Genomic DNA, 14,792 nt, shown 5'->3' with positions numbered 1-14,792 from the left:
GGAGTTTGTTGTGAGTCCCCTCCCCTTTCATCTTGTCACTGCAATCCTAGCTAATTGCTAGGTTATAAATTATAAATGTCTCTATGTGGCCATGTATCTGTTTGCCTTTCCATGAATGACTCTTTTCTTGAGCATGCTGGCTCAAGTGAGGATAGTCTGCCTCTTTGCACTAATGCTGGCAGGGTAGGATCCAAGGCAGCAATGCATCCATTCTAAGATAGACATGAACAGATCTGTTAGCTGGCCAGAAGCTGGAGCACGTAAGGAGTCATAGGAATTTGGGGATGCCAGCTCAAGACCCTGTGACTTGTGAAAATCATGTAACTTTTTCAAATAAAATAAATCTTCAATGACACTCTCACGACTCTTGCTCACATCAATTCTTGCTCCACAGTTTTTTCTCTAATCTTATCATGGTGCATATTTTGGTTCTGTTGTCTTCCCCTCAGTTACTTTGGAAGAATTGGATTGTTTCAGAGTTTATACAGCAGAAGTCTTTAGAGATTTTTGAGGAGATTATAGCTTCTGAACAGTGATTACAAAAATACATATATGTGGGTTTTCTTTCTGTAGATTAGACATGTGAGATATTCCAATGTAAAGCTGTATATTAGAGAGTAATAGAGAGGTACAGCTTGGGTGATATATCCTTTTTTCCTTAGCCCATAGCTGAAGGTTAAAGATGTCCAAGTGTGGAGAGTTTGAATTAAATTAATTTTTTGTCTTTGTCTTTTTTTCATTTTTCATTCATTTTCTCTCTCTCATTCTGAAGAAAGTATTTCTTTCCCATGAGTAGTCATATGTAACATGGGAGAGCAAGCAGGAATTTTAGTATCTAAAGTGCTGCTCTTGGATCTCTCACTAATTCTGGAAATAATCTTGAACTATTGATTTAAATATTGAGAGAGAGGGGTGACAGCATTATCCGTAAGGTGGAGAAAAATCTATTTTGGTTATATTCCTATTGTTTTGTAAACTTTAACTGAAAAGTGTCATTGGCATGCTAGTGATTTTATTTTTTTTATGAGAAAAACTAGAACAAGCAGATTTATCTTACTTTTTAGTTTTAAAGTTGAGGGTGAATTTGCCTTTAAAATCTTATTGCATCCTAGTAAGTAAAATTCAAAAGAGCTCCAAAGTTTAGCATCGAAGTAGAAAATTGCTTGCACTACAATATTTTTAATGCCATTTGGCTTGAATGGGCCAAGTTGAGAAGATGTACACTTTTTTGATAAAAGTGGAAAAAAGGAGCAGGCCAGAACATGCTGACTCAATAGAAAGGGATTTTTATGGGCTAAGTGGACTGAAGAAAGTCAATGGAGAGTCAAAGGTGAAGAGGCTGTCATTGATAAGGGGGTTTAAATCTCACAGCTTTGCCAAATCCTGAAATGCAGTAATTTTGCCAGCCTTTCTGTAGAAAGTTTAACGAAAGACCCTAAATTCTGGGATACTATATTTAGTATGATTATTACTATTTTAGTCTCAAAGACTGGAAATAGAGCAGTAAAAAATAAATTCATTCTCCCCTCCCAATTCTCATGTATGGGGTAACCTTGGTTCTAATGAGATACGGACTTATTAATATTTATGTCTCTAATTGGTGAAAATGTGTTTAAAAAGAAAAGTTTAACAGTATTCACATGTGCAAGAAGAAATGAGAAGTGTTTTTAAAAATATTTATATTATTGGTTTGCTGTCAAGATTTTTTAAATTAGCTCTGCTCTTAAATTTACTGACTTAAACATCTGCCAAAGACATAAGCCACCTTCTTACAGAGTTACAGAATTATGCTACTTCTAGACTCTGTGGATACTAACTGCACAAGTCCTGCTTCTGCCACAGAGTTCAAAAACATACTGATTTGCCCAGTTATTTGTAAAAGGTATATTACTTTTATAATGTGTGTAGCTCCTTTTGGAATCAGAACTTACTCACCAGTCATGGCTCTGCAAATGCCTGAGGATATTTATCCACTTCCCATTTCTTTGTGAAACTCAATCCTTGTCTATGGCACAGGTTTTTTACAATTTTTTGCCTTCATTAGTCAATTGCAACGACAATAAAGGTGTACTGCACATTTTGAGATAAAATTGTTGTGTGTGTTCTCTTTCACAGCTGTTGAAAAAGAAAGGAACATCCTCATTTCTGCAGAGACTGGAACGAGGGGGCCCAACCACTGTGGCAATACAGCTCAGGGTCAGTGAACATCTTATGAACAGAAATGTGCAAAAGAATCTCTAGATTTTTTAAAGGCAGGATTACCCTCTGCAGATAGCAATGGACAAAAGAAAAATCCTGTTTGAGAAAATCACTTGTATGACATGGTCAATCTTTTTGAGAAAATTATGTTAAAAATTTAGGAATAGCATATGTGTTGAACAAGAATCTTAGCTGCACAAGAATGATTGATAATCATTTGTTTGTTTTCTTTTCCCCCAGAAATCACTTGCAGATATTATTGGGAAGCTGCAGAATTGCACACCACATTGCATTCATTGTATAAAACCTAACAACAACAAGTTACCAGATACTTTTGATAATTTTTATGTGTCTGCTCAACTGCAGTATATTGGTGTCCTAGACATGATCAAAATTATACGGCATGGGTATCCAGTACGTCTCACCTTCACAGATTTCTTGTCAAGGTAAATTCTTTCAAATTTCACAAAACCATTTTCTTACCTACAGTACAAAGCCTTCTGTTGTGTGCTGTTAGTGCTTGCAATGTTCTTTAGCTTATGAGTCTCTCAGACTTTTTTCTGAGGAAATCTTGTCTGCCTGCAAGGGGTGTAGACATTTTACTTTTAAATTGAACCAATTATGAAATTTAGAAATACATTTGTAAATTTATGAATTTATAAAATTTATATTGGTATACAAAAATATATTTATAAAGATCATCAGAAAAATTAAGTTTTAAAGGTATGACATAATGAAAAAGCTCTTTTTTACCATTTATGCTGTTTGTATTATGTAAAAAATATAAAATATTGCATATTGTCTGTAGATAATTAAAAAGGAGAAGTAGTCCAATTTTTCAGCTTTCTAGGTATAGATGTCATGTGTTCATTATTTGTATTTAATAGGCTAGGATTTATTTATGAGGTACTAATGCTCATGCCATAACTTCATTTTTATTATTGTTGTTAGAAATCAGTGACATATTGAATTCATGTGAAAAGATAAAAAAGGTTTGCTTCTGTCTGAAGGCAAACTCTTGTTCCCCATCCCAGTTCAGTATTCTCAAAAGATTCAGGAAAGAAAGAGGACTGTCTTGCCCAAGAAGTATTTGTTGGCAGCCTCATGCACTCAAGACAAGTTCTTTCTCTCTGCATGTTCTTCTCCTTGATTGATATATATCAACCAGTCATGATCTGGCCTTTGTGTTATTTGACATGTGAAAAACAGCATGGGAATATCAGCTGCTTACACACAACTTTCAGTTGTCTTCTTGGAAAAAGTTGTGGATGTTAAGTTACTGCTTGGGCTGAAAGTTTTTTCCTCTGTAAATATTCAAACAGTGAGTCTGAGTTTGAATTATAAACTCCTACACTCGTACAGGAATATAGGAGTTTGTAATTCCATCTCTTTCATAAATAAACTGTCTGTGTCCCACCACAGTATTCATCCCCCAGTGTGAATCAGGCTGGGCAGGCTGGTTGAGAAGAAGATTCACATAATGGGAGATTTGGGAAAATGTTCTGAAGTTGTATGGGCAGTCTCTACAAGACATTTCTGTATAACTGAACTGGACCTTCGAGGCACATGAGCACAGTGCCAAAACTCTTCCTGCTGTTAGATCCTCACTGTGATTTCTGGCAGATATTTGCTTCCTTGCCACCCAGCCTTTTCCACTGCAATTCCCAGATGCAGGCTGGGAATTAGCACAGGCCTAGGATCAATCCTGGTGGGCAATGTGGAGGTTGCTGCTCTCTTTTGGAGGGTAAAGGAAATTAACCATGTGTATACAGTTAATTTTCGGTGCCAGAGAATGGCACTGTTAATTGTATAGGCACAAGTCTGACATATTTCCTTAATTTTGAGAAGTTTGGTTAAAAATGTAAATTCACTCTTTTTCATCCACATCTTCAAGTGCCTCCCTAGTACAAATTTTTACATTAAAGTCTAGAGGACCTCTGGTGTCCCACAATAAATATTTATTTGTGGTAACAAGAATAAGACAAGAATAGCAAAAAACCTCAACAATATGATGCCAGCAATATTTATGCTACTACTTAAAGGTGTTCTTGTTTTGTTACTCTGCATCTTTATCACTTTTCCTCCACAATGAATTATCTTTGCAGGTTTTTTGCTGCTGAGCCCCTGTCACTTTTGCACCAGTTCATGATAATTTTATTGTTATACATAAAATGAATTAAACAGTGATGGGGCTATCATGGTGTTGCCAAAAATGAAGTTCATTTTATAATATTCTTTGTGAATATATGTTAAACCTACTCATAATTTAGTAATAATCACTCTGCATACAATCTCTCAATACTACTGAATTTTTTGATTTGTATATAAATAGAAATACAGAGCCCTTGGTCCAGAATAATTGAAAAGAGATCATCAGCATTGTCAAACTTTTTATTGTAGCCATCTATGCCACACAGGCCAAAGCTTATCTTTCTTTGCAGGGGAGTGAATTTTTCACTTCAATCACCATGACAAGTTTATCTTCACATTCAGTGTATTTGGATAATTCTTTCCATTTAATAGTTTAAGAATGTGTCTGGTTTTTTATTTTATTGGCTGAAAAGTATGAAATTTTCAAGAAGAAAATACATTATTAGACTGCATTTCAAAAGTACTTAATGCTGTATTTTTTTGAAGTCTGCAGGTAAGAAAGAAATACTGAATTCAGAGATTATGAGTTACTTCTCAAAAAGTTTCCTAAAAAACCTTCATTTGTGCTACATCTCTATATTGTCTTGGTGACTGGACAGGATATTTTTAGAAACCAGATAATTAGTTTTGGTGACTTTTTGTTAACTGTATTAATTTTGTTGACTGTTCAGCCAAACTCTGGTCTTCTCTTACTATTCATTGATTTTCATATTTCCATATAGGCTGAAGGTGATGGAGAGGTTTACCTTTCAAATTTTTATTTCCCTTGCTGTCAAACTGGTGTGTCTAGTATTCTAAAGAGAATTTGTGGCCCTAATCCCAACCTGAATTCCCAAAAGATAGGGAATTGCTATCCTCCCTCACCATATCTGCAGTTTTTGTACATTTACTTTTTAAATCTTCCTTATCATATAGGTGATGTGGTCAGAATGAACCACTTTTTTTTTTTTTTTTTTTTTTTTTGCTGGCTTTTAAGAAGATGGGGTGTTTGAATTAGGGGATTTTGTGGCAAAGGGATGGAATATTGGAAAACCCATATTCTCCCAGCAATCAGACAGTAGCAATACATTCTTAATTGGATGAATCTGAATAAATTTCTAGTGCTATCTAATTAGGGATTAATATCACTTGTCTTTAACCTATTTATAAGTTACATTTGAGCTCCTACAATGAGAGGGTAGCTAAAGAAATGCCATATTTTGCAAGAGCATATCTTCCTGAGCTACAAAGCTTAATCATTATTTCTGTTGCTATCCTTTTGGATTTACTGGTTCTGTCTTATCAAAATATAAGTTGACAGCTGTGAGGTGAACCCCTCAATCACCAAGGTTTGCTGGTCAGAATAGAAATCTTGTGAAAATTCTCATTATTAAATGGAAACTGTGACACTTCTCAATGAATATATAATAAAATGAGAATTCATAAGTTCAGATGCTATTGAATCCTGTAAAAATAGAATAATTAAGAAATCATATATGATTTCACCAGATTTGCCAACTCCAGATGCAGTGTTTCTGCTGAATTTCCCTGCACTGTTGGCTCAATTTCTCAAGCTCTGTGAGCAGAGAGACAGGGATCAGTTTTTACCTTATCTTAACAACAGAAAACCTTGAGGAACACACATTTTATACTCCTGGAAAAGTTTACCCATATATTTTGCTTAATATTTTCAGAGTGGTTCTCAATGTACTATATTTTTAAATTCTAGCTTTGCTTTTTAAATCAAGGCAGTGGGTTTAAAGTTTCCAGTTTGCAGCCCAAATTGTACACACAGGTAAAATATCCTAAAATGTATTTTTTTTTTTTGTGGAAGAAAGAAAGCAGTAAAATAGCCATGGAATTAGCAACTGTCTGCAAATGGCTGTTTCTTTCCAGTATGTAGTGCTTTGATATCTTGTTTGAAATTATATCTGATTTTAAATAATTCCAATTTAAAATATATCTAATTTAGAATGAGATATACAAAAAGCCCATTAGTATAAACAGTAATTTATTATGGTTTTGGTAGTTGGTGCCATGGAATAGGAAAAATAAGTATCAAGTGTCTGCTCTGTTTCCAGTGCAGAACAAAAGGGCTCAGAAACTCTCTGGGGCACAAACAGAGCCTTGTTATACAAGCTTAATATCTAGAATCTAATCTCTTTGCATCAGTTAATAAAATGGATCCTGGCTGACTTTTGTGCCATTCACCTCACGTGGTGTGCTCAGGGAAGAAATAGAAAAGCCATTTAGAATATAAATTTTTTAAAGTAATTATAGTGATCAAAGACCCATGAGGTGACCTCAGCAAAGTACAAGAATACAGCTGTTCAGGGATGTTCAGGTAAAAGTGAGGCAGTAAGATTCTCTGTTTCACTCCCTCTGAACAATTTTATATTGGCACCATCCTCCTCTACAAACACTCCATGTTCTCTGAACTGAAATAGAAATTAAATTAATTCCTTCTTTCTCTTTCTACTTTAATGTTGTTCACCAAGTTGCTGAACCACACACAGTTCTTTTCTCTCTCTGTATTTCAGTTTCCTTGCCCAAGGAAGAATTTAGAATTTAGAATTCAGAAACTGAGGTTCACATGTCCCATGTGTCTTGTGTCTGGGACACTGCCTAGGTCCAGTTACACAGGTCCTTAAAGGAGCATCTGTGTCAGCCTTCCCTGCCAGTTTACAGGAAACACTCAGAGCTCTTGAAGCTCAGGATAACCTCTCTGGATTATTGGAACTGATAAGCAATTTGAGATTTCCACTTAGCAGTGAGAATGGCAGGATTTCTTTGGCAAAAATCATGTTGCTCAGAAAGCCTAAATTCTAGTCTGCTGTTCCTTGCATTTAGTTCTGCACTTTTTTTTTAGTGTTTCTTGGAATTTCAATACTGTCTCTCAGGTTTTGAGTTGGTCTTTCCTGGGTTTAATTCTATCAGTTTATCCTTGTGTTTTCTATATGGAGGTCCCATCCTGCCCTCTGTGGCTGCTCAAGGAAGAGCAGAGAAAATGTCATAGCCTGAAGGAGAAGATGAAGGCTGTATGTAGACATTCCTTGGAGTGTTGTTGCAAGAAGAGCTAAATCATGAGAATATTATGATTTACTATTTCTAATAATCTTTTAATATTACTCAAATTGCACCAATCTAATCCTTAGTCTTACTTATACTAATGCAGCCAAGAAGCTTTATAAGTAATTTATCCTGTTAAGGCAGGGTCAGATGCTGGTTTGGAGGTGTCATACCTTCTTCCTTCTCATCCTTCTCCTTGTCTTCTTTCCCTTCCCCTTTCTTATCCATCTTCTTCTCTTTTTCTCCTTCTTCTCCCTCCTTTCATAACCTAACCTTACTCTCCTATATGAATAAGGTAAAATATCTAAATCACCAACTGTAAGTTTTATTAAAAAAAAAAAAAAAGGAAATAAAGAGTTAATATTCTGATGATTTTTTTTTGTTTTAAGGTAACTTAACATGGCATAACATCCATTTTAATAAGATGTATTAGGAAGGAAGAGTATGGAACACAATGATAATGGATTCTTATTGTAGTCATAACAGTGAGGGTGAAACAAGTATGTTTGATGACTGTTCTAATTACAGGTTTTCTTCTGATTTTAGTATGAAGTTCTTAATTTATTTTTCAAGCTACACTGAACTGAAGATTCTGAATTCTGTACTTCTAGTCAGGGCAGCATTCATTGATAAGGAAATGCTCTAGTAGTGGTCTTTACATCAAAATTTTAGTGCTTCAGAGACTAAATTATTATGAACTCTTTCAAATAATTGACTTTGTTTAGAGATCATTCTGAAGTGATATCTTTTTTCTCAGGAAAGATTATGTTAATGCTGATGTCATTGCTTTGTCAAGTAATGTCTGTCCTTTTCCTATAAAGCTCTTTCTAATAGCTTTTGCAATATTTTCACCAAATTTGTGCTATTAGCTGATGATGTGTTGCACAGATGTGTTGTTTTTGTTTGTAAATCATATGTGTGAGTCATCATTGTATATCTAGACTCCCTTTGTCCAGAAGTATTTTTTTGTCCACTTCTCTCTCTCGTTCTTTCCCCTCTCCCTTTTTTTCTTCTTGAAAGCTGGGGAGTTATAATGTTTTATAATATGTAATTTTTGAATTTAAAAAGTCAGCAGAACATTTCAGAGTCTCATGAGCAAGTTAGATCATCAGTGAGAATGATGTACAGAGCAGATTGCAAAGTGATAGGTCATCATCACACAGGCCCTTTCTACTTTATTGTCTGCTATGCAGTACCAATAATCTCATAGAGCACTACACTGATGGGTGCCATGATACCTTAAATCTTTGCAAGGGGAGGAAGAAGTAATCTGGCTGGTGCTACAAAAGCAGTATTTCATTAAAGTGGATGTAATGATATCAATTTCTATCAAATGGCAGTCTTGCATTGTAGAGTTTGTTGCTTCAGACCTAGGGCTGGAAGTGATATTTCTTACTGAGGGTAATCATTTTTGTCTTTCTTTCAGAATGCAAGCAAAGGTGAGTAAATTAAGTATCTTAAAATCATCAGTTTTGAGGGCAGTTTAAACACAAATTCATAAACTTGGTAATGACAAACTCCCCATGAGGAGAGAAGGTCATCCTTGAAGTTCAAAACTCAGATTTTCAAACTGTCTGTGTCCTTGAGAATTTTGGTAATTACTATAGATTCACAGAATGGTTTGAATTAGAAGGATCCTTAAAGATCATGCTGCTCCAAATGACCTGCCATGGGCACCTTCCACTATAAAAGGTTGCTCAGAGCCAAACCCAGCCTGGCCTTGGATGCCAGGTCTAAGGCATAAAGCCTTATACCTTACAGACATAAGGCATCTACAGCTTCTCTGAGCAACCTGTTCCAGAGCCTTTCCAGCCCCACTGCAAAAAAATTCATCCTAATATCTAATTTAAACCTGCCTCCACTCAGTTTAAAGCCATTCTCCCTTGTGCTGTCATTTCCTGCCCTTATCAAAAGTCCCTCTCTGGCTTTCCTGTAGGCCACCTTTAATTCCTGGGAGGCCACAGTAAGGTCACTCCAGAGCCTTTTCCTCTCCAGGGTGAACAACCCCAGCTCCCTCAGCCTGTTTACACAGTTCTCTGACTATCTTCATAGCCCTCCTTGGGGCTTGCTCCAGTAGGTCACTGCCTGTCTGTTCTGAGGACCCCAGAGCTGGACACAGCACTCCAGATGGGGAATCACAAGGGAAGAGTAGAGGGGCAAGGTCACCTCCCTTGACCTGCTGCTCACACATTTTTTTTGATGCATTCTAGGATACTGTTGGCTTTCTGGACTACAAATGCACATTGCCAGCTCATGTCCAGCCTCTCATCCACCAGCACCCCAAATAAAGCACTTGGATAAAGAAGTGTCATTGGTTAATCCCAGCTGGCAGCTCAACCCCACGTGGCTACTAGCTCATTCCTTCCTCAGCAGGGTGGGGGAGAGAATTTGGAGAGAAGTCAGAAAACTCATAGGTTGAAATAAAAACAATTGAATAGAGAGAAATGAAAAATAAAGAATTCATTCTCTATTTCCCATTGGCAGACAGGTGTTCAGCCATCTCCAGGAAAGTATTTTATCATGCATAATGATGATTTGGGAAGACAAACACCATCACTCTGAAAGCCCCCTCTTCCTTTTTCTACCCTCAGCTTTTATTTGTTCTTTTCCTCTTACAAACCTTTTGCATAGGAGAACCCAGTTTGGGATCATTTACAGCACAGAGTTACTCTAAATTACTAATTCCTCTTGAAACCTTACTGATAAGAGTTGATTATACTGTAGGAGATGACCAGAATCCAGAATGCTCTGGTATTGTCCCTGACAAGCCTAGAATTGGAATAAATCACCCTGGGGAATTTCTGAGATGTAACTAGGTATGTGGGACTGTTTTAGAGGTTACAGACCATTTCAAATCTACTTGTACAATGTGATAGTGTAGCCAGAGTTACCAGGCTACTCATATTATGGAAAAACTAAATAGCTCTTTCCATGCAGTCTCACTGTAGATGGACTGTTCTGTTCTTTGTATCTATTTGGCTTGTTAGCCCCGTTGTCTCCATTAGGTCCTTTTTGATATTTTAGAAACAAGGAATGCACAAGATAACTTTATATCCTGTGTGACTTGCTTAATTAACCAGAATGTAATCTGTAGGGTGTAAAGAAAAGTGGACACTTTTAGGATGGAATTCAACTGAATTGCCTTGGGTTTATCCATTTTTGCAGGTATTTCCCAGACTCACTGTAGCTCCATTCTATGACAGGGTAAAGAATTCATGCTTTGTAACAGCCTCTATAAATAATCAGAGAACAACATTTTAGATTTGAGACAAATGCAGTTTTTGAAGCTATACCACAGCATCATCAGTTCTCTAGCCCACAGAAGTAGTACTTAAATTCAAAGTGTCAGTCCTTATGTTACAAGTCACAGAGTTTGGACTGTGTGTATGGTAAAGCTACTGGTGTTTCTTGGGCTTACTGAGGGTGCACAAATGACTGACTATAAGGGAAAAGAATTTTTCTTTTGACTGGAGTTTTCAGTGAGAGGCCAGACACCTGACTTTATTCAGAAGGCATCTAGCTGTATTCTGAAGGCAAAAAATAAATATCAGCATTGTTTGCTGGGCATCTTCAGAATCTTATAATGCAACCCTCATTTGCTAAAGCAATTACAAATGTGTAAATGTGTGTAACTATTGAAGCCAGTTGAATTATTCATGTCTGTCATACACTTAACAGTTCTACAAGATTGACAAGAAAAGGGATCCCTAGAGCAGGAGGATGTAATTAGGTCATTAAATAGCCAGATACAGGGAAATAAAGATGACATGGTCAGTTAAGTCTGATGGTTACCAACTTTCAAATATTTGGTGTGCAATCTGAATAATCTTCCAGCATTTTGTATATTACATTTAGTACAGAATGCATAAAACTTAGTGAAGCTTCTTGCAGGGTCTGTTGGTTGTGCAATAGAGAATGTCCCAGTTTTTAGGCTGTTTCAGTGAGAATCTCAAGGTGTTGTTCTCCCTCCAGTGCTACTTGGATACAATGCATACAATGCTAGTTGCATACAACTACATTATTTCCTTAGGCAACCATAAAACTATTGGACACAGACAAGCATAATTCTGGCTGAACTGATTCAGCAGCTCTTGTGGTTTTCTTTATTTTAATGTAAAGATCAGTGAAATTTTAAAATGTTTATTTCATTTCTAGATTTAAGTGCCACCTCTGCTTTCCACTAGCACTTGACATTTCTTATCCCTCAGATTTCACAAAGTTTATTACATCACTAAGTAACCCTTATATTCCTTATAAAAAATCTATGCATGTTTTACATCTGTGAATTTTAAAACTTCTGCTATTTCTAAGCATGGAAAAATGTTGTCACAAGGTACTAAAATATGTACCACAGCACTGGATTTAATCTAAAAGCATTGATTATAAAAATAGATGTAATTTGTACAAAAATCAGCATAATGAAAGTTCTTGACCCATATCTCACAAATGGAGTTCAATGTGCCTATAACCAGCAGCTAATAATTTATTTCAGAACCTTTAGTTCCAACAAAAATTGTTATTGAGTACTTCATAATTTGCTGACATCATATAATGACAAAGATAATGGACATAGATTTATGTGTGGCAGTAAGAAATTCAGTTAAATGCCTGCCATAGAAATAAACCTGTTAAAATATTATCAATTACTAATATTTGCACTATTGCTTGTACATTGAAACTCTTCTAAGGAAATGCTTGTTAGAATTACTGTCAAATTAATACAAACAACATATATTTAAAACTCATATTTTAAAGAATTTAGTATGCAACACATTTTTTTAGCCAGTGGCACTATGCAGGAAATTTGAATTATCAGATTAAGGTGAAAATTGTCACATAGATTAATTTTTAATTTTTTCCTGTATAATTTTAAAATAATTCATTGTTATTTATTGTTTAATTAAATATGTCTGTGTGATGCTTAGAAAAGTATTAGTTGATCTTGAGTGCTGCTTTTTTATGATCATAGGACTTGTATAGGTCATAGGATTTGTATGGATGCTGTCCAGCTGCCTCACACTCAAAAACAACTGTGACCCTTCTGCTGTTTCTTCTTTCCATGGCTCTGCAGCTGTTAAATTTTTTCCACTCAGATATTCATGGCACCCTTTTTCTCTTTATCCTTATCTTGATATTCTTTACAACCATTTAATCTTCAGCAGAAGAACCTGGAATGGCACTTCCTGAAGCTAGATTTTCTAGTCAGGCTGAATGATAGTAGGCAGTTTGTACTGGTGATATCTGAGAGCAAACCCAAAATCCTAGGCAAGCATTCACGTAAAATCCTTTCATGCATCTTAATCACTGGACCTTACTTTGCTTTCTTGGTCATGTGGCATAACATCATCTGTTTTAGCAGAATTACTCCAGCTGTATTCCACTCTAAATGAGAGCAGAATCTGGGCCACTCTTGGCACACAACCTTAGCATATCTTGAAAAATGATGCTTTTGGACAGTTTGTCTAAGCATTATACAATCCAGAGCCAGGAGAATCCCTGGTACCCAGACTGATTGTACTCACAGGGTTCAGAGGCACAAGGCAAGCTCCCACAGAAGACAGCAGAAGCAGAGATGATCTCACAGAGAAGCTATTTTGCCATTTAGTTTAAAAAGGCCCAAAAATCCTTCCCCATAATCCAAATAAATGTTGTCTAGGGTACTAGTGAGTATTGTGGGAAGGGTTTTATATGTTCCCATTCCTCTTTGGCTGAGTACTGATTGCACAGGAGAAAAAACACCAAAAGGAATTAAGAAATAAAGCATTATCTAGCTGGAACAGCAAATCTAATCGTATTTCTCTTAAATATCACAATTTCCATTTTACTCTGGTTTTACTTTCTGCTTCTGCAATATACAAGTATCTCAGTATCTTTCCCAATGAGCTGGGCAGTGCCTTCTTGGCAGACAGTGAGCCACTGACATAGAAATGTCACCAGGAGACTAAGAGGGAAAGTTCTACAAACCCACTTCAGTGTTTCAATTTAAGGACTTTTGATTTTGATGCCCTATTATCACATGGCTGTGTCTGTAGAGAAAGGGAAGGAGATTCACTGGACACCAGTCCTATGACACTTTTATGTTAAACACAATAAAATGAGCAGGTTAACAAAGAAATTTAAATTTATTCTATAGCCCATATATTCTGTGTACAGTGAAGCATTTTATGGCCCCTTGTGCATGTTGGTGGGATGCCCATGCATGAAGATGTAATTATCAGTGGAAAAGAGCTACATAACTAAAGAGCTAAATGCAAACATTTGCTGAGGTAGAGTCAGATGTGTATGTTTATAGATGTAAAACAGCTCCTTGTTTGCTCAATGCTAGCATATTTCTGAGACAATGTGTGATTTTTTCCAATTTTTAAAGTAAATATGTTTTACATTGCTTTATCAAGATGAAATGAGAATGTCAGTTTTAAGTAAGATGCTTCAAAAGTATTGTAAATCTTTGGCTAATCTTTAGCAGATGTTGCAAACTTGTAATTTTTTTTATTTGCATAGTTGAATCCACTAATCCCAAGAGCTGAACTATAATTTATATTCTACTCACTATTCTGCTGCCACATTGTCTGAGATGAGGAAGCCTCTGCTTAATTACAGGAAGTATATGAATAAATAATTCAGGACTAAGACACACATGTCTTCATTACTTCTTTTCTTCCGAAACTGAAATTCAGATGTCTAGAAAAGATGAAGGGTCACAAAGCCTAATGCAAAAAACTCCCATAAAACTCAGGAAAAAAAAAAGAAATCATTCTTCCAATTAACTTCTTTATCATCTGTCATAAGGTAGTATCTTTATCTGAGAAATTTTTCTTACTTTTTATTCAGTCTAAATTAAGACATCCCAAATGGACGCTTCTGCACAGGTGTTTTGATCCAGTGGATTTCATAGTCATGACCCTCCCTCAAAAGTCTGTACTGACCTCTACATTGGACCAGTGGCTAGCTCACATTTGAGTCACTGTAAAATTTTCTTCTGGGGATTTTCTGAGTATTCTTCCAGTTTTATTTCTTAGTCCTAAATTTTGTTCTTTTATCTCAGTTACATGTGATTTTTTGTCACTCTGAGTATATTTTCCTTTTACCAAAGACACATTAAATCATGCTATATATTTCCCTATTGACTCCTTGAATAGGAAATGAATTTTTAATTGTTGAAGTAAAAAATGAGTATATTTTACCAAAAAAAAAAAAAATCCAGAGGCATATATAAAAACCAGGTAAAACTACAATAACCAGTCAATTTCTAGTAAGATCAATTTAAGCATTATTAGCTTTCCAAAATTAAAAAAAAAAAAAATACTTTTTCCCTTAATACTTATTGGTCTGCAGATCTGGTCACTTAAGACTCTGTTGCTTGATCACAATTAAGATATTAAAAAAACAATATT

General features: G+C 35.7%; 1 protein-coding gene across 1 annotated transcript in view; it reads left to right on the top strand.

Moving 5' to 3' along the window:
* Positions 1-14,792, top strand: part of MYO16 (myosin XVI) — a 358,267-nt gene that overhangs the window by 279,642 nt on the left and 63,833 nt on the right. Inside the window, 2 exon segments of the mRNA XM_056502322.1 lie at positions 2,116-2,196; positions 2,440-2,645. Of these exon segments, the coding sequence (XP_056358297.1) occupies positions 2,116-2,196; positions 2,440-2,645 (287 nt within the window).

Source organism: Oenanthe melanoleuca, chromosome 1 (genome assembly GCF_029582105.1).
Source record: "Oenanthe melanoleuca isolate GR-GAL-2019-014 chromosome 1, OMel1.0, whole genome shotgun sequence".
NCBI lineage: Eukaryota > Metazoa > Chordata > Aves > Passeriformes > Muscicapidae > Oenanthe > Oenanthe melanoleuca.
This window is presented reverse-complemented; position numbering and strand designations above follow the sequence as displayed.